The 26,808-nt window shown below is 48.9% G+C and overlaps 1 protein-coding gene across 6 annotated transcripts in view; it reads right to left on the bottom strand.

Annotated features, from left to right (window-relative positions):
* Window positions 1–26,808, bottom strand: part of TTC12 (tetratricopeptide repeat domain 12) — a 54,662-nt gene that overhangs the window by 2,065 nt on the left and 25,789 nt on the right. For 5 of the 6 annotated variants that reach the window (XM_040483030.1, XM_040483033.1, XM_040483031.1 and 2 more), the window contains 14 exons: window positions 22,229–22,300; window positions 17,883–17,943; window positions 17,257–17,445; window positions 16,139–16,208; window positions 15,210–15,298; window positions 12,746–12,914; window positions 7,158–7,250; window positions 6,113–6,173; window positions 5,182–5,319; window positions 4,623–4,721; window positions 4,102–4,170; window positions 2,617–2,700; window positions 1,647–1,748; window positions 299–398 (listed from right to left, as the gene is read on the bottom strand). In XM_040483030.1, the coding sequence (XP_040338964.1) occupies window positions 299–398; window positions 1,647–1,748; window positions 2,617–2,700; window positions 4,102–4,170; window positions 4,623–4,721; window positions 5,182–5,319; window positions 6,113–6,173; window positions 7,158–7,250; window positions 12,746–12,914; window positions 15,210–15,298; window positions 16,139–16,208; window positions 17,257–17,445; window positions 17,883–17,943; window positions 22,229–22,300 (1,396 nt within the window). The remainder of the gene's footprint in view (window positions 1–298; window positions 399–1,646; window positions 1,749–2,616; window positions 2,701–4,101; window positions 4,171–4,622; window positions 4,722–5,181; window positions 5,320–6,112; window positions 6,174–7,157; window positions 7,251–12,745; window positions 12,915–15,209; window positions 15,299–16,138; window positions 16,209–17,256; window positions 17,446–17,882; window positions 17,944–22,228; window positions 22,301–26,808) is intronic. The other variant, XM_040483035.1, reaches the window with a different exon arrangement.

Raw genomic sequence — 26,808 nt, 5'->3', positions numbered from 1 at the left:
ACCATTTCGGTTTACTAGGAGAGAGGCAGTGGCTCCTGGCCTCGATCCTGTCATCTTTGAGTTGCTTTGCAGCAGGGTCTCCAGCATGGGTGTGCTACCTGTGTGCAGCTGAAGGCTAATTAAATGCTTCCAGAACAGGGTGAAACAGATAATCTTAGTAAACAGTGCAGAAGTCTAGAGAGAGGTTAACAGGGCTCTGCAGTGCCTCTCCCCACGCCTCGCCCCTGCTCCCTGGGCAGCTGTGAGGCGGGATTAACCTCTGGGATGTAGGCTCTTGCCCAGGGAAACTATCACTTACTTTGATCCAGTCTTATCACTTCTTCTCGTGCTTCGTGTTGGCTATTAGTGCAGATAGCTAGTATCTTCACGGCATATCGTGATGCGGTCTGGCCTCCTGTCTGGGTTTCAGAATGAAATTGGAAAAATAAAGTCACTCCTCTGATTGTTCTTGGCCACAAACCAGCGAGCAGCTGTACCTGTGTGAGCGGCTTCCTAAACTTCTAAAACACAGTTCCCCCGAGAATGGCGGGTGCTTCCCGGTGAGCAGGCCCGGGCCCTGCCAGGCTGGTGTCATTCCCGTCCCCAGCAGCACAGCCCACAGCCCGACAGGAATGCGGGCCTGTCATGTGCACTGGGTAATTGCCTGGAGAAGGTTTTATGAGTGAGTGGCTGAGGAAGGCATGATGCTGTTGACTGGCAGATGTACCAAAGAGGGAGGAAGAGCACCCCCCCCCCCCCCACTGCCTTTCACCGTGTCACCTCACCACTGGAGAATGGGGAATGACTTGCTAAGGCTGTCAGGCTGACAGGCCTGCATGGAGAACATCACAAATCTAGATCATTTTAAGAGGTGACAACTGTCAACTCATAACCCTCAAAATCACCCAATGCAGGATCTTCAAGAGGCACACGTGCATATATACATGCACAGTGCACACGTGTGTGCACGTGATCAGCAGTTTCCGGCGGGGTGCAAGACTTGCATGGGGTGAGTGATGGTCATTGTCCATGTGGCAGCTTAATAACGCTGACCCAACCTTCTACCCCTCAATGTTGCCCCTGCCTCAGCAGCGGCCCCCCGACAGAGCATGCCTCCTGGCCCTGCTCAGCCTGGGGTTTTATGAGAAGGCCTCCCGTGGGGTCCTTATTCACCTGGTCCTTCCGGTGGGTCTACTTCAGCTGCTGCGCTGACTCAGATCACAGAAGCACCATTTTGTCCCAGAGCAACACTGCCCCCTCCCTCCCTCATAAGCGGAGCTACAGCCAACATTCTCCAGACAGCCGGAGAAAGCATGGCCAGCAGAACACGAGCCAAACAAGGGGCCCGTGGGACCTTGTGGAAAGCCACGCCAACCATCTTTTTCGGGGACAGAGCCTGTATATTTTTAAGTGAGGCTCGAGTGGCCACCAATTGTTATGGATGCTTCTAATGAACAATTTACGGATTTGTTCAGCAATCTTACGGTGATGTTCAGAGCACTGTCTTGGGTGACAGGTGGAAGGAATCCTCATTCAAGAAGTTTCACAGAGGGCAGGGGTGAAATGGCAGCCCCTGAATGGAACAAAACCCTCCTTAATTCTGCCCCTCAGATAACCTGTGCCGCTCCTGGAAATGCAAGTGGTTGTAACCCAGTAAGTTGCTCTACCTTTAGGAACTTAATCATCTTCTTCACCACTCCTGCTCTCAGGGCCTCCTCAATAATCTTCCGAGAGGAAGACAGGGTGCGGCTGAGGACGCCAGCGGCTCTCTGGGTGAAGCAGAAAGTGAAGATCATTAATCGTTCTGTTCATAAATTCTGATGACCTTTAAAAGTCAGCAAGTAGTTTAGTGAGGCGAAAACAATCATTAGTGTGGGGAGCAAAACACGCACCTCGGTTTTACAAATATGTAGCGGCCAAGGAATAGGCAGGAAGCAGTGTTCATTATACAGGTGCAGGACAGGTGACTCAAGGGCTGGAAACAGGGCCCCTGGCATGCAGGGGCCCCGTTCATTTCAGCTCTACATGGAATCGAGCAGGTCAGCTCTGGCACAGAAAGTCCTGCCCCGACACCCTGCAGTGCTCCGGGAGTAGCAGGGTCTTTACTAGACGGCAGGCTTCTTGGATTGATCCTCAGGGTCTCTCTCTTAGCTTGTCCTTCATCTTGTCTGAATCTCTGTCTGCCTGTTCTGCTTTCTGGCGGACGCCATTTATGATTTTCTGGTTCCACTTTGCTTTTTATCAAAGAGCTAGCTGTTGTTTTTATCAAAGAGCTTGCTAGGTGTTATAGATATGTTACCTTGAATCTTTCGGAGGACACAAACGATCGTCACTTTTTCTTTTGTTTCCTATATCATCTCTATTTCTTCTGGGTTCATGTTTTTCTGTTTCTCTTGTTTTTTCTATTTCTGTGTGTGGTTTCCCTGAAATGTCCCGTGACCCTTAGCTGCCCATTTATGGGCACACTTATGAAACAGCAATAAAAATATATTCCGGTGTGCTGTGTTTATTGGGAGTCTGTCGACTGACACGTGCAGAAGTAGCACTCCCAGACACTAGAAAGCAAAACATTTTTCTCTGGCCTGTCAATTCCCTTAGAGAAAAAAAGCTCTGATTTTCCACCAGAGGTATAGACACCTGATTGCCACACGCGGTCCCCCATCTCTTACTTGTAGCCTCTGTAGCACCTGGTGTTCTGGAGTCTTGAGCCTCTCCAGGGTCCTACAAGGACCTCTGGATCTGTCCTCTGTATCTGTTCTCTGCACTGAGGTTCCTTCAGCCCTGACTCACTAGCTATGACGTTTGTAGGTGTTCTTTATCTTCCAGAAACGGGTTAAAATTATTTAAAAACTGACTGATGATCTCTTGCCTGTTCATTTTGTCAGTGTGGATTTCTAGTTTTTTTTCCTTCCCTAATGTTTTCAGTCTGATTTTAATGAGGTTTCCCTACAGAGAAGGGATAAATATGGGTATTACCATATGATCAGTCTTATTTCCCTACATCTGCTCCCAGAATGTTGCCACAGCTGACACTACAGATCTCTTGTTAGGCCCAAGACAGAGGGGAGAGCCCACTACCAAGGGACCAGATGGCCCTGGTGACACTGCTGCTCTGTCCAACAAGCCGGTCGGTCAGCACCTGACTGAGGCACAGGCAGAGAGTCCTAGAAACATCTGGCCAGGAGAGTCCTTAAAAAGGTTAGCTCGCTAGCTCTGGTCTAAACCATTCTGGAAAACCCAAGCACCTGACAATAGTGATGCTTGCCACTTTTGGGGTGATGGGTCTTTATTTTGAGGATCTGATGAAAGGCATGATGCCTCTGCCATGAAAATGCATGTGCCCCCAAAACTGTCTATACAATTTCAGGGGGTTCCAGGGACCCTGGAGACCTGCCATGCACTCCAGGAGTCCACGTGAAAACCCTCCACCCTGTCCTGTCTGAATTGACTTTGGGGAAGTTGCAGGCACACTAGTCCCACACAGGGCTCGTCGCATCTGTTCAGAACCTTTATTGTGATACTGGACCCAGTCTCCAGTATGTGCTCCCTTGGAGGATTGGTTTCCCACACCTGCTGGATGTGCCCCAGGTGTTTCTCTGAGCACTAGGGCCCTGACCTAATAGGTGGAGAAGTTGGGGTGATTACTTCTGTGAGTAAACAACACATCCTTGGATGACAGCAAATGGTCTGTGGATCATACTGATGTCCCCCCGATGCTCTGTGTGTTGACCACAGGTCTTTCTCAGCTTTCTTGTCCCCATGTCAGAAGCAGAAATAAGAAAGCCACCCCAGCATGCATGTCCAAGGGGGCTAAAACCATTGTGCAAAAACAGCCTCTGGGATCATGGGCTTCAAAATACAGGCCTGGCTTTCTTGACTACGGAAAAAGATTGTAAATGAAATCTCATCACCTGTCCAATTTGCACCAGGATATCTTGGAATAGGACAAATCCTATAATTAAACTGTGGAAGTTGTTAAGTTGCAAACCATACAGAAAAGAGATTCCTGACTTGGGTCCATGGACTCTTGGGGGTCCACAGATGGGCACTGGGTTGGATGGTCACCGACTCCCCTGGAACAACAAAGGAAGCTGTTTCTGGATCTCCCGGGGAGACACTTACTGTCAGGATCCCTCCATCCTGGCTGTTGAGTAGAAACATGCACCTTCTGCTCACCTCCACAGCCCAAACCTGCCACAACAGGAGAGAGGAGGAGGTCTGAATGGCCTGTTAATCTGAATCCTCCATGGAGCTCCTTCTGAGCCAACAGCACTGGCCTCTCCCTCTTCAGCATGGCCACACTCTGTCCGTATTTTTCTCACGACCCCTTCTTCCATCACTCTTGCTTCTTCCCACAACTGTCTCATCTCCCTAACTACAGGGCAATGCCTTGAGGGCGGGGAGCACATTTTACTTGACTTTGGAAAGGCAGAACCTAGCACTGTGCTCAGCACACCCTGGACACTCAGTCCACTTTCTGGAGCAGAGTGACACAGCGTCCGTCCTGCTCTCCCCATTCCCGCCACCAGGGTGTGAGTCCCCCGCTTCTATTCTCTCTCTGAAAGCCAGAGCAGTTCTATCAATGCACAGGCTTGGGCTTGGGTTGTGCCGGGGCTCCCGGCAGGGAGGAAAGACTGCCGTACCTCACAGATGAAGGGGGACTGAAGACACAAGTTCATCACAAGTCCCAGGAGCGTGTACAGGACGTCTCTGAACAGGTCCACAGCCTCTTCACACCTGGCCTTGGGAAACAAAGCAAAGGGATCAGTGACCTTTCTGCCCTGCAGCTTTTCACGGCCACCTCATCCCTTTGGCAGTGATCTTAGTTACTCACGCACCCTGAACTGTCAGTGATGTGACCCTAGGAGATGGTGGAAGATCAGAGACCAGTTCCGTGAATTAGTGTTAGTGGAGAAGACTTGCAAGGAATCTCTGGTGCCTGAGCCATGAGACTGTGGCTCGGCCCGGTCCTATGTTTAAACTGGGGAGTGGGCAGTCAAGCCAACTCCACCGGAAAGTCCTCCAAACTCTCCAGGGTGGATGGAGAGTCCGGCCACCCATAAAATCTATGGTTGTAGAAGGGGTAAGCCACTGGCTCCAACACCCTCAAAAAGAATTTTTGGAAAAGCCGGCTAATCAAGAAGAAGCCACTGCTCCCAAAGCAGGTAAAGGACTACATTCTGAACGGAAGAGTCACAGTACCATGAGGCCCAGACAGGCATCCCCGAACTCTTCAGAGGCACACATCTGTCTTCGGACGGCAGCCTCAGCACTAAGGTTTCCCACGAGGGCAATACAGTGGCAGAGAGCTGACGTGTTGGTTATTGTAGGTTCTCTCCTCTAAGAATGAGCCAAGAGAAGGAAAGTCTGCAGAGAGCAGGCAAACGATGCCAGAGCAGTCTCTAGGGGCATCCCTCACTCAGCAAAATGCCTGGGAAGCAGACTGCGGAATGTCACCCAGGGGTACCAATGGGGCCACCTGGCACCAGCATGGAGGGAGGCACACAGGCAGTGGACCCAAAAGCACCCTAGCCTAGGATGGGGAGGCCTGGGGCTTCATCTCAGTGACTCCACCAACCCGCTGGGAGGGCTGGGGCGAGTCTCGTCCCTTCTCAGAGCTTCCATTTCCATGTGCGTGGAATACAGGCATGTGGGCAAGCTCTCAGGTCCCCTGAGACTTTGATGACTCCCATGGCACAGGGTCCAGTCATAGCATGCTGTCCTAGGAGGACCCCACCTTGCTATGTCCTGCTTCATCAGCTCAAATCACTACTTGCCTTCCCGCTGGGGATGACCACCACTCAGGGACACGGCTGCCCATGGTACTTACGACGAGCCTTGGGGTCAGAAGGGGACTGACCGACCGGAGCTGACACCCTCTCTCTGCCTCCACCTAAGACACAGTCCACACCCATCCTCTTTTCCCCGGCACTCGAGCCCCATCCATAGGCCCTCCCCACCTGTCCCAACTGCACTTGTTGTAATAACAGAATTGTGTCAATTCCAGCTGTGAAGAGATGATTAATCAACCCGAGAGACAACAGGAGTTCTGGAGCGTAAAGTGTGTTTAAATGGCTCTGCTCACGCGTCTGCGAATGTCTGTCACAGGTGCGAAAAATGCGGGCTTGCTCACCAGAACACCTGTGAGTGCCGGGAGCACACCTGGAAGGTTGGCCTGGAACCAGACTTGGAATCTGTGGAGAAAACATCCCCACGATTTAGTTCTACACTGCACAAACTATAACAGAAATACGGTGTCTTGGGTAAGGGAGCAGGCTCAGGGACCGTGTGATGTGCAGTGTGCATGGATGATTTATTCTGAACCAAAAAAAAATGTCACTGGGTATGTAATGTGGCTTTAATTTTTCTAAGTCTGGAGAATTGCCTTTGACGTTAAATAGCAGACCTCACGTGGTAACTCTTTTAGTGTGGAAGTTGCTGGAATCCCTCGATTTCTGCCATGCTCACTCACCACCAGCCCGGCCCTCCCCTGGTTCTGTGTGCCATGCAAACAGGAAACACAGAGCAAGCATGTTTATTGCACAGCGGTGAGGAGGGCCCAGATACACACACATCTGCTCCTACTAGAGCGGCTTTGACACATTCCTGGCCCATGCCATGGCCTGTCTGTGGGCACAGACAGCTCTTTCTCATCATAGGACCATGCTAAGCAAGACACCCTTAAGTTTGTGAGATTTAAAAACAGACCAAAGATGCACTTAAACCCCCAAGAATTATGAAAATTGAAGACCTCTGCTGTCTTCCCCAGCAGCTAAGTGGAGGGAAGGGGGATTACCCACAATGCCACTGAGAACCCAAGAGTAGGTTGCTTTCTATTCTCAGACTCATTCAACACACATTTGCTGGGCAGTTCCGAGTGGGCACTGATGAAGGGAAGGAAGCTTCTCCAACTGACAGTAGCTTTGTAAACTGTGAGAGGTACCATTTTTTAAGTCTGTTACTGCTTCCAGACCCATGAAGGACGGGGGTCCCCCTGCAGGCAGGGGGGACTGGAAGGGCCAGCCACAGCCCCCTGCTTGGAAGGCAGCGGCTCTTCTACTCAGTGAATCTTATGATGCTCAGTTGGCCAAACCTCCCTGCATACTGCATATTTTTAAAGATCAGACAGTTTTACAAATGTTGAAAAGGAAATGTCAGTTTCTGGAAATAAAAATTACCTTTCTTCCAGAGCCAAGTCTGTGAGCAGTTCCATAGCAGAGTTGGCCTTCTTATCTGAGAAATCAAGAAAGGACACCAGGGCTTCCAACAATCTGCAAAAATCCAGAACAACCTCAGAGCAGGCTGTCCTCCAGCCGACAGCATCCCCAACAAGGAGACCTCACAAAAAGGCCAGAAAGGAGTCTGCGTCTGGGTCACATAAGCTGAAAGGTGGCCTCACTACGTCCTCCTGAGCAGCCCAGCTCCCTGCCCATCCCAAAGAGACAGACACTTTCCTATGGGGATGACTCTGCCACTTAAACTCCCAGAGGGTTGAACAGTTTTAACCAAAGTTCACTGACTATCAGATGTCAACTGGGACGGAATCTCTGACACCTCTGCCAACTTCAATCACCATAAGTGACATCTAGGTGGCATGCTTCCTAATCTGCTGCCGACTCAAGTGGGAGGGAGGGACCCCTAACGAGGTGGGGGATGGAGTAAGGTTTCAACAAGATTTTGACGGGCTGCTGAATATGTCGGATGATATTGAATAGGGTTAAATTCAAAGCCCTCCCATTAGAGCTGCAAATTCTGTATGAGCAATAGACCTGAAAGACCTGGTTCAGACCTGGCTCATATGAAAGATTCAAGGGCATTTAGCCGATCACAAACCCAGAATGAACAAACAGTGTGCTACAGCTGCCAAAAAAAGCTAATGCAGTCTGTGGCTGTCCTAACGGCCTGGCTGCCACCGCTAGGAGTCATCTGTCCAGCCAACCCGCACTAACCACCTACTGTGTGCTCAGTGCTGGGCTCAGTGCAGGGATACAGTGCTGGGCGCCTGGTCCCCTACAGTGACACACGTGTTAGGTGGTATGTTAGAAACAGATGCATGTAAAGTGGGCACAGTGTCTCCCTGGTGTGTGGTGTGGGAGGACGGAGATAAAGGCTTCAGAGAGCAGAGGGCATGTCGGCTGTCCCCCGAAAGTACAGTGTTCACTTGTGTTTGTTCGTTCAACCGACATCACTTACTGATGACAAAGTGCCAGGCGGTGTGGTGGGTTCTGGGGCCGCAGCAAGGAAATAAGACAACGTCTCAGCTCCGTGTCAGGCACACGGGGACAGGGGCAGAGCATCACAAGCAGAGCACACGGCATTCACAAGGACGGTGAGGCACAAAACAGCAGGGGCACACGTGGGGACGCCAGCAGTTCCTCATAGCTGCTGCTTACGGCACGAGGACAGGACAGCGAGCGGCAAGGCGGGGTGCTGCGCCTTCTGTGGCCTGCTGGCAATTTGTGCTTCACCCGCGGGCCTAGGTTTTGCCGAGTGTGCTGGTGTATGGTGGGGGAGGCAGCTTCGTCGGCCTCTTGGTCTTTGGCAGAGGCTGCGTCTTAGTGAAGTGTGCAGGGAGTTCCCGAGCACTGTGTTTCGCGGTGTTGGAGAATTAATGCTATAGGCCGTAGAGAGTCATTCTGGAATTTTAAGTAGGCACATAACAGAACCGATGTGCATCGGAGGCAAATCCCTATGGTGGAATGGGAGAGGCCGGACTGGAGCCCACCGTACAGGAGACAGGGGATCCAACAGGGGGAGAACTGGAATGGTCCAGATAGTAAAGATGGGGGGATTCGCTGAGGCAGGGGCAGGGCGAGAGGCCCTCGTGAAGGCCTAGAAGGGGTGCACACAGATGCCAGAAGAGAGCCCTAAGGAAGGATCCCGGGATGCGGAAGAGGGAGAAGTGACAATATACCATCTTCCCACCCAGAGGGGCCCTCAGGAGTCTGGCTTAAGCGACTGGGTGGATGGAAGTGCCACCTATGAAGATAGGAAATTCAGGCAGAGGGTCTGCTTTGAAGAACCACTTGTGATTAACCTAGTGATGCCTGTGGTGTTGACATGGAAGATGTCCGGCAGCAGAGGAAGGTCTTCTGGCACTCAAGAGAGGGACTTGTATGTGATAACTGAGGCCACGAATGAGAAGAGGGCCAAGAGTAGGCTCCCTGATTTCCAAGGGTGACCGCATAAGGGGAGTTTGCCAAGGAAACCAGGAAGGAAGAGCCTGGGGGCAGAAGGAGGGCCATGAGGGGTGGCCAGCCATGTGCTGGAGTTTCATGAAGAGTGCAGCAATCCACAGGACCCAGTGCCACGGGGCAGCCAACAATAGAGGCAGAAAAGGGACCATCACGTTGGGGACTGGGGTTTAGGAGTGGACTCCAGCCACCCACATCTATGCCACCGGGTTATTCAGCAGCTCGTTCCAGGAGGGGTCTGGAAGTCAAATAATCTGAAGAATGGTCAAGGAAACCAGGATGCTTAACCTGGAAAAGATCAGTGTCTTCAGATGCCGCAAACACTGGAAAGTGGGAGAATTGAAGCAGTCCGGAGGCCTCCAACAGACTGGACTAAGGCCTCCCTGTAAGGAGCGTGGAATGGGGCAGGCACTTTGTGTCCAGTGCAAGGAGATAGCTTTCCATCAGTCAGAACTAGCCCGGAACAGGATGGGCTGCCCTGGGAGGTGAGATCTGCATCCTCTAATTGGCTGGGGCAAGTTTCCCAGTCTACTAGCTGCTCTAGCACCCGTCCTAATCACATGGAGAAGAATACAATGACAATGCTGGAGTCCTCCCTGGAGGGCCTCACCCACAGACCACAGTGGGGTACCGCAAAGGGGACAGCGGCACTGGATGGGGCTGGACTGGACTGTTTCTGTGGTCCCAGGTAACTCCAAGCTTCTGCAAATCCCCGACTTCCTTAGAAGAGTGTTCTAGTGTTCCTGCTATCAGAAATTACGGATTTTACAGTTAGTTCAGAGTCTTCACTCATCAGTTTAATTCTGTTTTCTTCAGTCTTGAGGATGGACAAAACGACGCTGAAATGCACAGAAGTGGAGCCGGCAGTCTTGGCTCACCTTGGTGTTTGTCTCAAGAGACGTGAACAACGAGACTTCCTCTCCATGTGACAAGACACACATCCTAACTGGAGTCATTATCCAGTAAGGACATAGCGGTCCTTTCTCCTCCCTCCTGTCTCCTTTTTGGATGGCAGATTTTCTGCTCTGCTGACAGACAGTTGTCCCTATAATGGATCCCAGGTCAGAAAATGCTCTGGTGAACCAACAAATGCACGTTCACCTCAGTTTAGGACCCTGAGCAAATAGACCCTGAAGAGAGAAAATGAAAATGCTTTTAAAAGTTATTGAGTCCACACCATGTGTCAGGTATGACTCCAGTTCCTTCCTTCCTTCCTTCCTTCCTTCCTTCCTTCCTTCCTTCCTTCCTTCCTTCCTCCCTCCCTCCCTCCCTCCCTCCCTCCCTCCCTCCCTCTTTCTTTCTTTTCTTTTCTTTTCTTTCTTTCTTTCTTTCTTTCTTTCTTTCTTTCACATTTATTTTTGAGACAGAGACAGAGTTCGAGCAGGGGAGGGGTAGAGAGAGAGAGAGGGAGACACAGAATCCAAAGCAGGCTCCAGGCTCTGAGCTGTCAGCACAGAGCCTGACCTGGGGCTCAAACCCACGAACCGCAAGATGATGACCTGAGCTGAAGCTGGACGCTTAACCAACTGAGCCACCCAGGCACCCCACCAGTTCCTTTCTTTACTGTGGCAGATGCCGTTTGGTGGCTAATCCCACAGATACGCTGCTCGCCCCTTCTATCCTACCTGACTCTCCTGGAGCCACTTTGCCCACAGGAGTGGCATGGGACACAATCCTGATCCAACAGAAATAAGGAGTAGCTTCTCTTGATAAATGGGACAGATCCTAGCTGCTATTAACCTGTCTCAACAAGGGATGTGATACTTGGAGCTGCAGCACCCTCGTGGGACCATGAGGGAAAGGTCAAGAGAAGGACAGAGACCTTGACCCAGATATCTTTAAGTCATTGAACTGGTGTTGCCATCTTTAGTCTTTTTTGTTACACGAGGTAAACGAGACCAGCGTCTCCTGGCCAAGTGCTGTGTAAAATGCTGCAGAGAAAACTGTAACTGGCATACGTGTATCACTTCTGTTAAGCTTCATCGTTAGTCTGTGATACAGATGAGACACCGGAGTGCGTGGAGGCTAAGCAGCTTTCCTGGGCCACGTGAATAGAAGGAGACGAGCAGAGGCTCTGGGGTCATGACTGCTGAACTGAAAACCCCAGTGCTTTCCACAAAGTGATATTAGCCCTCACTCGGTGCCTGTCAGAGCACATTCGTCGCTCCAACTTCTCATTTGGGGAAAAGCACGTGAAGAGGAATGTGGTATGTGTGCCCGCGAGGGTCATGGGACCTGGGTGCCTCCTTGTCCTGCGCCGAACCGTCTCCCTTCATTTCAGAGAACACATCCCATCTCTTTCTGGTGTAATAGTGGGCAGAAGGTAAGAAGCCGAGTGTCTTCGACAGCCTGGGGACTAGGCCGTACTGTGTGAGATGCTCGTAAACACCACTCTCCAAAACAATGGAAAAATTCAAATTACAATTCAAGCAATTCGGAGACAGCTGGGAGGGGGTGGCTTATGACAACTCAGCTACATTTACTCAGACCAAAACCAAATGAAAAACCATGAGGAAGGTACTGAGGAAATGACTGCAGTCATGTGAAATGTGAAACGTGCTTTTGAGGACCTAACTCGAATGATCCATCTGCTTGTGTGGGCTGAGCTTCAGGGGGGTTGCCTTTGCCTGTGAGCCATGGGGGCTGCCCCTGGGCTGAGACGGGGAGGGGCTCAATAACCACCCGGTCCTGAGCACAGAGGACGTCCTCCCCACACGGGGTGGGGCCCCGGAGGCCTCAGCTTGGTCTGGGATCGGAGAGAGGGCTGGCCTGCAGAGACACGGCGGGGTGAGATTCCCCGCTTCTCTGAGGCAGCTCCTCCTGCCCCATTTGTGAAAAGGTGTCATAACACTGATCTCGCCGACCTCCCAGGCTGAGAAGAGAGAAGGTGAGGTAATGATAGTGAGAAGAATCGGAAGCCAACTCATTTTTGGACGGTGTGTGAAACACGAATAGAGCAAGCTGTCGTCACGGCTCCTGCTTCTACTGGGTTGAACGACACGAAACTGCCAACATGCAGCTCTTTTCATAGAGAAAATGAGAATTTTGCGTGGAAAAACTAATAATATTTCTACTGAAAAGCACTGGACAGAATCACTGGGGTTCAGTTTTTTCTTTTATCAGGTGTGATAAGGGAGAGGCACATGCTGTTTCTACAGCCGGATGCCTTGGACAGATCTACGTGCAAGAGTATTCGAGACGTGTTTGATGTATTTATGCTCTACCTTGCTCCAGAAGGGCTTGAAGAACATGCAAAATCAGAGTTACCACAAATAGGAATGGAAGAAGTACAGGCAAAAAGAGGGTAGAAGGAGCACTGAGGCCGAAGGGGCAGGAGCCCACGGCCTGTCCTAGAGCTGGACGCCCAGTCCAGATGGAGGGGCTACCATCTCCGCCATCTCTAATATCTGGGAGACAGAGGCGGGTCAGAGAGGTGCAACTGCCCATGGGTGCTAAGTTCAGACGGGAGGTCGTCCCGTGTCGGATGGTGTGGGAAGGGGGATGGGCAAGTCTTAACATGGCAGGTGACCGTGTGAAAAGCCGCAGAGAAGACCCTGCCAGCAGAGCCCTACCGGGTCAGGTCAAGGTGGCCGACGACAAGGCTCCGTCCGTGGTCCGTCCTGGCGAGCTGCAGCAGCAGGGCCAGGCTCTGCTTCCGGAGGCCCAGAATGCGGGAGGTCAGCAGGGAGGGCAGCAGGCCGCCCATCTCGGGGCGCAGCAGCAGCAGGCGCTGGTTCTCCTCTGCAAGACAGGAGACGGGCATCTCAGGCACACGACAGCAGTCAAACCAGTCATTTGCCACCATCCCAACGGGCAAACCAGCTCTTCTGCCCTCATTTGAGAGGCAGAGTAATAAAGTGTAAGAGCCTGAGCTCTGGAGCCAGGCCGCCGGGTCCTGATGGCCAGGGAAACAATTGAGGCTGAGTCATCAACTCCCGCGTTCCTCAATTTCCTCATCAGAGAAATGGGGAAGACAGCCAACGTGGCCGAGGTGTTAGGAGGGTTCAGTGAGTGAGTCGGTGATGGCGCTCGGAACAGGGCCTGGCACACACGTTCGGTCACAGGCTCCTTGGTGTGCGGGATTTGGGATGTGAAGAAAGGGACAAGAATCAGCTTACCTGTGGCTATGTTTAGACAGTCAGTTTTCATATGGTGGCCAGAGGAACCACCGGTTCTTTCTAGAAAACTGGGGTGTCATGTGAGGACATTGATTAATGGAGATGTAAGTGACTTCCAGAGTGCTGGCACGGATCTGCCCCCTTTCACCTGGTTCATTTTCTAGCCAGGTGCATGAATTTGAGAGGAAGCAGAGGGATAGGCTGGAGTGGAGACTTCGCCACGAAAGGGAGCAGAGTTTGTGCAGTTTATATATTTTTTTCTCATACTGGAAAAGCAGCTCATTGCAAACAATCCAAAAGCTGAAAATGTGGGTTCCCTCATCTTGGGACCCCTCCAGGTGACCTCACTCCTTAAAGGAGCTGTGCTCATCTATCTCTCCTGTGAATAACATTAGAGAATGACCCATCCTATCCTGTAATTGGCTTCTGTCTCCCACTCGACAGTCTATCACGGACACCTGTCTCTGTCCTTAACTTTGTAAGCACCCCCTTGTCCTTTCTAAAGTCTTCTTTGTATTTACTGAGTTGGATACCCCAAGATTTCACGGCTCTGATAGAGTGTTTACATCACAGGCTGTGTCTGACAATATTTCTTCTGATGTCAAAGAAAAATGTGACCCCCAAGGTTCACAGAAACCCAAGTAGGTGCATGCTGAGGAAATCAGGGCTGCAGGGAGGGAGGGCTATCTCTGGTTTGCCCTGAGTAAACGCACGGCCACCAAGCCCTGCCTCTCTCACCCTCCTGTGGTGGGGGAATGTGAGATCGCCCCCCACCCCCCGGGCAAGTGCAGGATCCTAAGGAGCGGCAAGGCACCTTGATAATGGTATTAGTCTGAGCATAATTCCCTTCAGGAAAGAGTCCCCCGGATTCTCTAGTCTTCTGCAACTTCCGATGATTCCCTGGCTCTACTAAATCAATGGAAAAAACCTTGGGGCGCCTGGGTGGCGCAGTTGGTTAAGCGTCCGACTTCAGCCAGGTCACGATCTCGCGGTCCGTGAGTTCGAGCCCCGCGTCAGGCTCTGGGCTGATGGCTCGGAGCCTGGAGCCTGCTTCCGATTCTGTGTCTCCCTCTCTCTCTGCCCCTCCCCTGTTCATGCTCTGCCTCTCTCTGTCCCAAAAATAAATAAAAAACGTTGAAAAAAAAATTAAAAAAAAAATCCTATTTTCCCATATTCAGCGTGTCATGGTCTGCAAATTGCACCCACAAACTCTTCTGCTGGCTTCCCACAGAAGCCTTGCAAAAAGGAGACCCAGGCATCACTATTCCCATTTTCAGTGTTTTCTGTCCAAGGTCGGACCTTTCCCTATGGAAACACCACTTTTTTAACATGAGGGAAACACTTAAAAATTTTTTTTACATTCACTACATTACAAAGGGGTAAGAGAGATTGTGCAGAAACTTCATGAACCCCAGAAGATGCTGATAGGTAAAAAGGTAAATAAATGTTAATATGGTAAATAAAAGCCCTGCAGCATTTTACTGTCTCATTATCACACGAATCAGTGTCACAAGATGCTAGCAGAGACAACCGAAAATCTCAGGATGCTGAAATGGGTACCATGGTCAGCCAAAAGGAACTGTAGTTTTAGGTGGACAGGAAAGGAACATCTCCGTCCCCACCCGAGGCACAAAGCCCAAGGGGTGCCCGTGGAGCAGGAGCTGAGTTCATGAGTCTGCAAAGGGCAGAGGGGATAAGACCTCTCAGTATGCTGACAGTGACTGTGTCCACCGTCAAGGCAGTAGTAAGGGTGGCAGAGACATGACTCTAACGCAGGCCTCGCCTCTGATCGATATGCTCTCTCTGGGGGAAGGTCTGGACATCAGCTCCCTCGGGACCGGCCAGGATCACGCCCGAGCGCGGTGCTCCCGCATCAACAGTACGCTAACAGTGATGAGCAGTGACCACCCTGGCTTACCGTTCCCAGCGCACACTGCTTGCCAGAGTCTGAGGACGGACACACAGACCGTCTCTTCTACTGCATCTTTCCCTGCCGTGGAGAAGCACCTAGAACAGACAAAGGATGGCAATATTAAAACTGGAAAGCAGTACTGATCTTCTTTGTAGTTGGTTTTATTTCACCTCCAGACTTCTCCAATGTGGGTTTAAGAAAGTCATGTTATAGCCCAGAGCCGCGGTCACCAGGGCTGGAGGGCAAAGAGCTCCAGGACAGTCATGCAGGCCGAGTAGTCGGGGCTGCACAGAGGGAGGCTGGTGAGCCGCGGCCACGGGCGATGGCTGCACAGTGACCGGTGAACTGTAGTGGGCCAGCAGGCCACTGAGGGTCCATGGGCTTCCTCACACATGCAAACGTGTGCCAGTGAGTCTAGCCCACAGCAGTGTCCTCCTTAGCCAGGGGGACTGCACCCAAACCATCAAAATAGGAAATAAAATAAAAATAAAATAACATTTAGCAATCCATTTCCTTCCATATGGATCTCTTTTCAGATAAAAATTAGAAATGGGATCAGCCAGGACCAGGCTGATCTCACTTCTTGAGGCGATCAGCAAATTCCAAGAGAGGAGAACAAATAGCAATCTTGCAAACATTGGTGGGAAACCAGGAAAAGATGGTCACTTCTCAGGCTCTGCAGTACCTGGAGGGACCCGGGAAGTTTTGCAGACCCCTTCTCTCTGCAGTCATTGCTTGTGGTGTAACTCAAACCACCCAAGGCACAAGGCCCAAGGGGTGCCCGTGGAGCAGCACTGATCTCTCCCAGGGGCCCCCAACACTGACTAAATGGTCAGGCCACCCGGTGAAGCCACTGCCTGTGCGGGCAAGGGTTTTGGGGGAAACCAGTTGTCCTTCCTTGCTCTACTGCTGGCTGACTTTACAAACACCCCTACCTTCTTATGACCTCATTCTCGCCGATGACACTGAATCCATTGTGTGTTCTGAATAAAGTCTGTTCTGGGCCTGGAACAAATTCATAAAAAACCAGGTCAGACTCCTGAACTGTCTGGCTGAGGTCTAGCGGACAGTGAGAAATCCAACATGGAATGTCAAGCTCACCAAATTAACGGTTTGGGTGGAAACAAATACCTTTCCTTTCTGAAACCTATGGCTGTCATCAGCCACTTGTTGCCCCAGTAGAAGGGACATCCTGTTCAGAGAAGGGCAGCCGAGCCTGCGTGGCCTCATGGGTTATCTGACAACTCGTCATTTTATGATCTTTAGAGAGTCTCCAGGAGCTGCTTAACCTCTGGGACGAACTAGCATATTCACCTCTCTTGAATATTTATTTTGAAGCTCTGTCTAGGCTCTAGAGAACCCAAAACCTCCAAGAAACTACTGCAGGGAGTATGTGAGTGTCTTCCATCATATGCTAAAGGGAGGTCAGAGATCCTGCCTCGTTGTACAAACGGCATCCTGTCACTGAGTGAAAAAGTGGCGTAAGCCCCGATGGCAACATTTACGAGAACTGGTGAAGGAGAACAGCACAGCTCTCGTTAGCAGGAGAGCTCGTGTTTGCTCTGAAACTACGTGTCCCAGGCAGCCATTAAACATAACGGGATGAACCTTAGAGTTTATCCTACAGAATCGGGTCTTCCATTCCTCGACGTTTGGGAGATTTGTGAGGGCAGTCTACGGTGATCGGGGTGTACGTGGGGTACGCGTGGGATATGCAGCAGGTGTGCAGGTATGTGTATGATGTGTGGAGGGGGGAGTATGTGTGGCGTGTGTGTATGTGATGTAAACAGATGCGGTGCGTGTGTGTGTTCTGTGCTTTATTGCATGGAGGGTGTTCACTGCATATGTGCTGGGCACATGCTTGCTCTGGGGGAGGATGGAGCTGGGGCGGGGGTATATTTCCTGCACACCCTGTTTAGTCCCCACATCACAGTATGTCTTGAGTATCTGTGGAAGGAAGGGACACAGAGATTCTTTGCCTCATCAGGGCTGACCTCTCAACTGCCCCTTTACACCAACTATATCCACGAGGCCATACGCGTCTCCGGCTTACAATCCTTTATCATTTCAGTCAGGATTTCAATCCCTCCTGCATAGAACAAGGGGGTCTGATCAGGCTTGCAGAGAGTCTCCAGGACATTCTTGACTGTCACTGCCGTGTTCTTTCCCGAATCCAGCAATTCGTGGGCTTCCTTCTCTTGAAGATCTGCTTTCTCCCGGAGATTTACTTGATTGAGGTATTCTAGCAAAACAAGAAGGAAAACAAAAGGAAAGAAACCAAATAAAACTCCAACAATCAACATCACCACGCAAAGAGCTGCATTTTTGAGAATGGGAGGTTGAGAGCATGAAGCATTAAAATCATGCTTACCTGGTTTCAGGAAGGAACATTTTAGGAAGGGTGGACAGTCTATACCCAGAATCTTAAACCATCTTGGGGATTCAAGGACAACATTACTGCCTTGTCTAGAAGGTTTCTAAGGGGCAATGGTTGTAGAAAGGAGGAAGGCAAAGGTCTGAGTGGGAGAACAGAGGAAAGAGAAGGGGGTAGCCTGCTAACAGTGAGGGTTTGATGTGGCTTTGAGGCCAAGGGCAGAGAAGGAGTGGAAGGCACCTTAGGGCCAGAGCACAAAGCAAAAGCGGAATTCAAACTAAGGACACCAGCAGGAACATTCTCACCTTTCACTTGGGTCTGCAGCTGGGGGTTTATTTCTAAGATCTTCTGATAACACTCTCTAGACTGGAAAAAAAGAAACGCGACCTTGAAGAGTGGTCAGGGGTAAAGGTGATTATTAAGAAAGACACTGGGTACCACAAGGCTTGGCTTCATTATTTCCTCCCAGCCTCCTCTTGCTCCCAGCGTAGGAGGTAGGCATGGGGAACACAGCATGCGTCTGACATTTTGTTTAGGCTTTTCCGGTTCTGTGGGACAAGAGGTATTATTTCAGAGTTTATTTTTAAAAAGTAGTGTTGTCAGATACAGCCTGTGATGGAAAAATAGCTAGTCCTAAATTCTCATGGATTATGTCTGGTTGGAATAGGATTAATCATAAGGTAATTGCAAAATTTAGATATGATATTTGCATTGAGAGAGAACGGGAGGCTACTTGTCAGATATGCCCACAAGGAAGGAAATAAATGAAGCTAGACACTGTTGACAGAAACTTTTGGGAATAGGAAAAGAGAAGTACCTATTTATTTATGCATTTATTTATTTTTTAACGTTTATTTATTTTTGAGACAGAGAGAGACAGAGCATGAATGGGGGAGGGGCAGAGAGAGAGGGAGACACAGAATCGGAAACAGGCTCCAGGCTCTGAGCCATCAGCCCAGAGCCCGACGCGGGGCTCGAACTCACGGACCGCGAGATCGTGACCTGGCTGAAGTCGGATGCTTAACCGACTAAGCCACCCAGGCGCCCCGAGAAGTACCTATTTAAATAAACAGGGCTGCAAAGACAGCCAGGAAGGGGTCCACTCACTGGCCATATAAGGGTCGCAAGAAAACTTGAGTGAGGGGCTCTCAGTGAAGAAATTTCTAGGAAGTTTCTGGAGAAAAGACAGATTGTAATTCGTGGGGCAGGTTACTGGGTTTAGAGCAGTACTGTCCTCAGGGTTATAAAGAATGGCCTAGTCATTGAGAAAAAAGCTAAAAAAAAAAAAATGGTTCTGAGACATCTTGAAAGCTCAAGGCTCATCTAGAAGATTAGGACGAAGAAATGAACTGAAGAAAAAACATCACATTAAAACAGAGAATAGTGTTGCAGGACAGAAGTATACACATCAAACATGGTAACTGCTATAGACTGAGTGCTTGTGTCTCCCCAAAATTCATATGTTGAAACTGAACCCCCAATGTGATGCACTCGGAGGTGGGGCCTTTGGGAGGTGATTAGGTCATCGGGGTGGAGCCCTCATGAATGACATTTGTGCCCTTATCAAAAGACCCCAGAGCACTCTCTTAACCCTTCTGGCTGTCTGTCAACTAGGAAGCAGGCCTCACCAGACACCAAATCTACTGGTATCTTGATTTAGACACTCCAGTCTTCAGAACTGTGAGAAATGAATGCTTGTTGTTTAAGCCTCCTGGTCCCTGGTAGTTCCTATATGGCAGCCCAAAAGGACTAGGACAGTGAAGCTGTGTCCAACTTCTTTTTAACCCTAGATCTAGTCTACCAGCAATGGCTCTTGGCTTCACTGTTGGTATATATCCAGATTCCCATCATTTCTCACCACCTCCCTCAACACCAACCTGATACAAGCCATCATTACATCTCACTTGGAAAGTCTGTTGCTTTAGCCTTCTAACTAGTTCTCTGTTCTTTTCTGACTAGGCCAAGATCTATTCTCAATGCAGCAGAGCGATCCTTTAAAGCATGAGTCACATCATTTCACTCCTTCCCTCAAAACCCTCCAATGGCTCCCACCTCACTCACAGTAAAAGCCAAAATCCTTCCAAAAGCCTGGAAGGCATAGGGAATTAGTCCCCTACCATACCCCCCTCACCTGCCTGACCTCATCTCCTATCACTCTTCTCTAGCTATTCTGCTAACTGGACCACTACCCTATTATGTATCCACATGGCTTGCTCACTTCACTCCCTCCCTTCCTTCAGAGAGGCCTTCCCTGACCACTCCATATAAAACCAATCTCACCTTCATTGCTTCCTGATTTTGTTTGCCCAATAACACTTATCACCATCCAACATACTACACATCTATTTATTTGGTTCCTGTCTCCCGGCCCCACCTATCCCAAGAATGTAAGTTCCATTTAGTCAAGGAGTTTGTCTTGTTCACTACTATATTCCTATTGTCTAGGACAGTACCAGAGACACAGAAAGCATGTATACATGTTGGCTAAGTGAATTAATTAACTCAATGAACGAGTGAATAGAATTTGGTGGAGAAGGGAGGATTAACATTTTGTTCTTCCACTTTTTTTATTATTTGACCTTACTAGAATAAGCCTGTATTACTTTTAGGATTAAAATCCAACAAAGCAAAGAATTCTTAAAATGTACAATAGAAGTCAATTTCTTTTTTAAAAACATAATATCTTCTAAGTGGAAAGACATCCCATGTTCATAGATCATAAAACTTATTATTGTTAAGATAGCAATACTCCCCAAATTGATCTACAGATTCAATGTAATCTCCATCAAAATTCCATCTGGCTTCTTTGCAGAAATTTATAAGCTGATCCTAAAATTTGTATGGTAATTCAAGGGACCTAGAATAACTAAACAAGCTTGAAAAGGCAGAGCAAAGTTAGAAGACTCAAACTTCCCAATTTCAAATTCTACTAAAGCTATAGGAATTAGGACAATATGGCATAGAGATAAGAACAGACATAGATCAATGAAATAAAATGGAGAGTTCAGAAATAAATCCATTCATTTATGATCAATTGATTTTTGACAAGGGTGCCAAAATCATTCAGTAGGAGACAGAATAGTCATTTTAACAAATGGGGCTGGGATAACTGGATATCCACATGCAAAAGAATAAAATTAGGTCCCTTCCTCACACCATATCTAAAAATTAACTCAAAATCAGAGCTAAAGTCATAAAACAGAAGAAAACATGGAAGTAAATCTTGGATTAGGCAATGGTTTCTTATATAAGACATCAAAAGTATAAGCAATCAAAGGAAAAAATAAATAATTTAGACTCCCATCAAAATTAAAAATTTTTTGTGCTACAAAGGACACAATCAAGAAAGTTAAAGGACAACACAAAAAATGAAAGAAAATATCTGAAAAATCATTTATCTGATAAGGAACTTGTATCCACAATATATAAGGTACTGTTTATTTAATATAAAAATACAAATAACCTAATAAAACATGGGCAAAGGATCTGGAGAAATTTCTCCAAAGGAGATATACAAATGGCCAACAAGCACGTGAAAAGAGACGTAACGTCATTAGCTGTCAAGGAAATGCAGATCAAAACAACAACGAGTCATGTTTTACACCCACTGGGATGACTATAATCAAAAAGAGATAATGAGAAGTATTGCGCAGGATATAGAGAAATGGAAACCATGTCCTGCCGGTGGGCATGTAAGACGGTGCAGCCACTTTGGAAAACACTTTGGCAGTTCCTCCAAAGGTTAAACATAGAGTTATGTAACTGAGCAGTTCCACTCCTGGATAGAATGTACTCGACAGGACCATACACACATGCCCACACAAAAATTTGTATGTGGATGTTCATATAATGGTCCTAAGGGAAAATAACCCAAATGTTCATCAACTGATGAATGGATACATAAAATGTAGCCTGTTGATACAATGGAATATTATTCAGCACTAAAAGGAACGAAGTCCTGATAGGTGCTACAACATGGGTGAACCTTGAAAACATCATGTTAAGTGAAAGAGGCCAGTCACAAAAGACTATCTCTTGCATAATTCTATTTATATGAAGAGCCTAGGCAAATGCATACAGACAGAAGTAGATTAGTGACTGCCGTGGGTTGAGGTTAGGGTGGGGGGAAGGAGAGTGGTACTAATGGCTAGAGTGCTTTTGGGGAGGTGACAAAAATGTTCTAAAGTTGAGTGTGGTGATGGTTGCACATCTCTGTGAATACATGAAAACCCACTGAATTGTATACCGTCCACAGATGAACTGTCTGGTATGTGAATTATATCTCAATAAAGCTGCTATTCACAACATATTATATCTTAGTCTGCCTATATATCCGCATGGTTATTTTTGAGTGAAGAGATTACAAGTGAGTTTTCTTTTCATTTGTTGGCTTATATTTTTCTCTCCAGAGATGCTCCTCCTGGGGCTGACGGAACACTGGTAAAAGATACTGCAGAAGGGATTCCCAGAGAAGGTGGGGATGCCACTCAACGTCCTTCCCAACTCAACACATGGTAAGATGTTCCTTGGAAAATACTGTAAAAGGCAGATTAATATCTAATCGGCTTGGAGGAACGTAGTCCTTCTCTGAGACAATCTGGAGCATCGCTCTGGGATCAAACAAGCCACTTCTACTCCTCTAAGAACTTACCACACTGTAGTTCTTCAGGGCCAGATGGGCCTTTCCCATATGGAAATATGCTTTTGTGCATTTTTCATCACACTGCATAAAAGAGAATGACTGATCAGATGTTTGAAGTCATTAGCCACTCCCCTCATTGCCTGGCTAATAGAGTTAAGGCAGTCCTTCGGTTCTCAGCACAGCTACCACGGTTGGCAATTAAAACTTTTCTGTGCATTTGTGACCAAACTAATTGGTGCATGCTGCATGTACAAGTAAGCTCTCCATCAAATTAATTAATGATACTTGCCAGTTTTCATTTCCACATAATGAGACTCAATCAGGAGACAAACCAGAAACCCTTAGTTTAGGAGAGCTCTCAACCTTGCCTAAACATTAGAATCGCCTGGGATGCTAATCAAAATCTGGAAGGCAAGGCTGAAGCCCATACCAATTAAATTATACTCCAGGGTAGGGCTCAGGCATCAACAGTTTTTTTTAAGCTCTCTAGGTGCTGTAAACATGCAGCCAAGCTTAAGGATCACTGGTTTAACGGAAGAGAGAGACACCAACCCTGGGTCGACAGCTGAGGTTATGGTTACATCTTAGCGGGTCTGCCAATAAATCACACCACACATCCTGGGAACTTCTATTCTTATCACTTAAGATCAGGAGGGATGCCTCCTTCAAAAGGCAGGATCAGGATCAAAACTTACGGGAGACCATGGCATTTGCACAGGGGCCCTACACCTGCCTGCCCCTAATGATTACAACTTCAGAGGGACTGATTGGGCACAAAGACGTCAACTGTAACTTCTAGCATCCAGTTAATCAAACCCTTTCCCATGTGAGGCATTGTGTCAGGGATGCCCTCCAAGGGTCTAGATTTAAAGAGGTGATGAGTGCCAGCTCAGGAGTCTAAAAAGTCCTGGGTGAACGCCTGGCCCGCCTCTCACCAGAAGGGGGGTGTTGGCCAGGCCACCTAACTTCTGTGAGGCTCATTCTCCTCACGTGGAAAGTGAAGACAGTGATAGTGTCTCGCTCGCAGGTTGTCACGGGGAGGAAACGCACGTGGCGCTCAGTGCAGCACCAGGTGGTACGGCATCAGCAGCTGTTGCCACAACGGTTGCCACAGCAGCTGCTGTCCATTTCAGGGCAGAAGGGACTTTGAAGAAAAGCTGAGTGGTCATAGAAGAGGTGACACGGTCATATTTGGAGAGGGCTTTATAGCTGATTTTCACGAACATCATTTCCTGACGCGCTGAGTGAGTGGCAGTGGTAAGTAATAGTGCATTATTGTTCAGTCCTTACCGTGCGGCTCATAGGACTTGTCTCGTATAATCCTTGTAACAACTCTACGAAGTTGATGCAGTTCTTATCCCCATTTTACAGATGAGGAAACTAGGGGGTGGAGAGGTTCAAGGTCACATAGATACTAAGTGGATGAGCTGGGATTTAAAATCTGGCCATCTGACTCTGCCCCAAAGGCTTAAAAGGACACCAAATCACCTTGAGAAAAGTGCCCCAGCAGGTGAGGAGAGGGAAGCCCACTCCAAAGAGGCCTGGTCTAACAAAGAGTGTGCGAAGGAGGGATCTGAGGTGGGTATCAAAGGATGTGGAGAGGTGAAGAGAGAAGGAGGGAGGGAGAATGGGCTGAGCAAGGTCAGGAGGTGGGAGGGGGCAGGGAGCTTCCATCCAGGACAAAGGGCAGGGGCAGGGCAGGGAGGGTGTGGCTGGAAGGGGTGAGCGAGCAGCGGGGGCATACAGGATAGTCTAGAGGTGGCACACAGAACTGACCAGAGGCGGGAAAGGCAGGGGCCAAGTGAGGAAACCAAGACAGTCATGCAGAATGAGGGGCCGCATCTGCCCTGGTGGAGCAGCAGAGAGAGTGCAGACGCCAGAGCTCTGTCACAGACAGATGACAAAGAAGAGGAGGATGTCAAGTAACGAGTTTGGGGTTCAGATGTCTGGAAGGCAGCACACGCCCTTAACAGAAGGGGAAGTCAGGGCTGGTAGTGAGGAAGGCTGGGGGAAGATGATGAGTTTGTTCCTAGACGCATCATCTTTCCAGTGATGCGAAGACAATCACAGAGACCTGTGCCCTGCGGTCCTCGGAGGTGGAGATGGGGAACAAGGTCTCCGGGCCGGCTGGACCCAGGAGAGACAAGAGCTTTGAGGGGGAAGCTGCAGAGAGAGGGCAGGGAGCCCAGGAGTGAAGCCTGGAGAATCCACAAAGGAAGAGGTTGAGGGGGCAGGAAAGGAATGGTGAGGGGGAAAGAAAGTGCCAGTGCTGCAGCCCGTGAAAGCCAAATGTTCACTGTCCCTTGGCTGCAGGGTTACAGCAGGGTGCAAAATAAACCCAGAGCCTCAGAGCCCTGTCCTTGCCACCCTGTGTGTCTCTGTGTGTCACAGAGATGGGGCATGGTCATGACTCTGCCCGCCCTGGCTGCTAACGGAAGTCCTCTCTGATGGGTCCTTCTCCTCTGATCATGTGTCAATATTCACCAGGATATTTTCAGGTGAGTCCCAGATCCCCTTAAAAGGAGTCCTGTTTTGGGACACGTGGGTGGCTCAGCCAGTTAAGCGTTCGACTTGGGCTCACGTCATGATCTCACGGTCCCTGGGTTCGAGCCCCCATATCGGGCTCTGCTGACAGCTCAGAGCCTGGAACCTGCTTTGGATTCTGTGTCTCCCTCTCTCTCTGCCCCTCTCCTGTTCACACACTCCCTCTCTCTGTCAAAAATAAACATTAAAAACGATTTTAAAAAAAGGAGTCCAGTTTTCAGAGGATGATAGATTTTATCGTGCAGAAAGTATTCCACCAAGAAAGAAATGACTCTGACTGGAACCAGCTTCACTGCCTCATCTTCCCTGATGAGGAACAGGAGTCTTGAAATATCCTCATGTGAGCTTGTCTCTACCAATTCAAAAGTGTCAAAAATCTTAAATGAGCATGAAAGTTACTAACACCATTAATAATGGGATGGCAATGACATGCGTTATTGAGATACTACTTTTTTTTATTTTTTTTTATTTTTTTTTATTTATTTTTTATTTAAAAAAAAATTTTTTTTTCAACGTTTATTTATTTTTGGGACAGAGAGAGACAGAGCATGAACGGGGGAGGGGCAGAGAGAGAGGGAGACACAGACTCGGAAACAGGCTCCAGGCTCTGAGCCATCAGCCCAGAGCCTGACGCGGGGCTCGAACTCACGGACCGCAAGATCGTGACCTGGCTGAAGTCGGACGCTTAACCGACTGCGCCACCCAGGCGCCCCAAGAGATACTACTTTTAAAGAGAGAAACTTTTAACTCACCACTTTGACACAGAACGGACACTGTTAGTTTTTAGAGCTCCTCATACATTTTCCCCCAGCCCTCCAAGTGTTTACACAGCCTCTTCAACTGGGAGCCTCGCTGGGCATTTCACAAGACTGGCTGCTGAATGTCAGAGTTTTTTAATGTCAGCTTTGCTGGGCCCGCTTTGCCTTGGTTTCACCCTTAATTACATTGTGCTTCATTTAACATTTGGGAACCGGCCAGCATGTTACCCTGAATCAACATGCTGATGGTGTCACTACCTCTTTGGTCCCTTTCAGATCAGAACAGATACTCCTGGGAGCCCCACTGGGAGATCTTGCTTCTCCCATGGAAGGGAGCAAGATCCACACCCAGGGACTGTAGGGTTTCTCAGGTCCAGTAGAGAAGCTGTACGAAGTATGGGATTCAGACACTGGCTTACAGTGAGACTAACATCAGCTATGCGGTTCGGCACAGGTTACTTCATTCACCTTCAAGGCTTGGTTTCCTTGCCAGAAAAATAAGGATGACGGTGGTATTGAACACAAGGGAAGAGAAGGTTGTGAGGCTCATGGCCAGCATGCCACAAACAGGGGCTTTAACACTTGATCTTAGCCAAGAGGCCGAGAAGCAATAAACGGGGGCTTTTGCTGTGATTATTGGAATAATTGAGGAAAACATCCTTGCCTCTCTCTTCTCTTATGGAATGGGGGCAGAAAAGAAATTATGGTCACATAAAGTGACAAGACAGGCTGGGGACCTAGGCTGGTCCTAAGCTGTGAAGAACCTGAGGTCATCAGCTCTGGGCAGCTCTTGTAACCTCAAGACCATAACGGTGCAATGGGACAGGATTTGCCAATACGCCGGATCTTCTAAGGGAAAGGGGAATCATGCACCCCACCTGTCAGTTCCGGAGGAGCCCTCGTACTTTATAAACCATCATTCATCAAGGTGAGTTTCTAACTCACCCCAGTTTCCCTTGCTTACCTTGTCAATAAAAAATAAGGAAGGAGGTGTGGCCAATATGCTGCTGTCAAAACATGCTCTAGTTTTGGGCCACGCTCACTGCCCTGGGGTTCAGTGGGCTGAACTGGAGGAATCTGGGCCAGAAGATAAACCTGGCATGTTCTCCTGGCACTTCAGTTTTACGCGCTTGTAAGTTACCGAAGATACTATGGGGATATTAAGACAAAGAGATAAATTTCATGGAGTGCCATGCCAAATTTGCAAGATTTTTATGATAAAACATGTATCTAACAAGAAAAGTCCTGCTCTCCGCCTCTAGACCCTGTGGTGGTGTGGCGGGGGGG

Source organism: Herpailurus yagouaroundi, unplaced genomic scaffold (genome assembly GCF_014898765.1).
Source record: "Herpailurus yagouaroundi ecotype Mexico unplaced genomic scaffold, PumYag 161, whole genome shotgun sequence".
Taxonomy (NCBI): domain Eukaryota; kingdom Metazoa; phylum Chordata; class Mammalia; order Carnivora; family Felidae; genus Herpailurus; species Herpailurus yagouaroundi.
The sequence above is the reverse complement of the archived record's forward strand: the minus strand, read 5'-3'. Positions and strand labels throughout refer to the sequence as shown.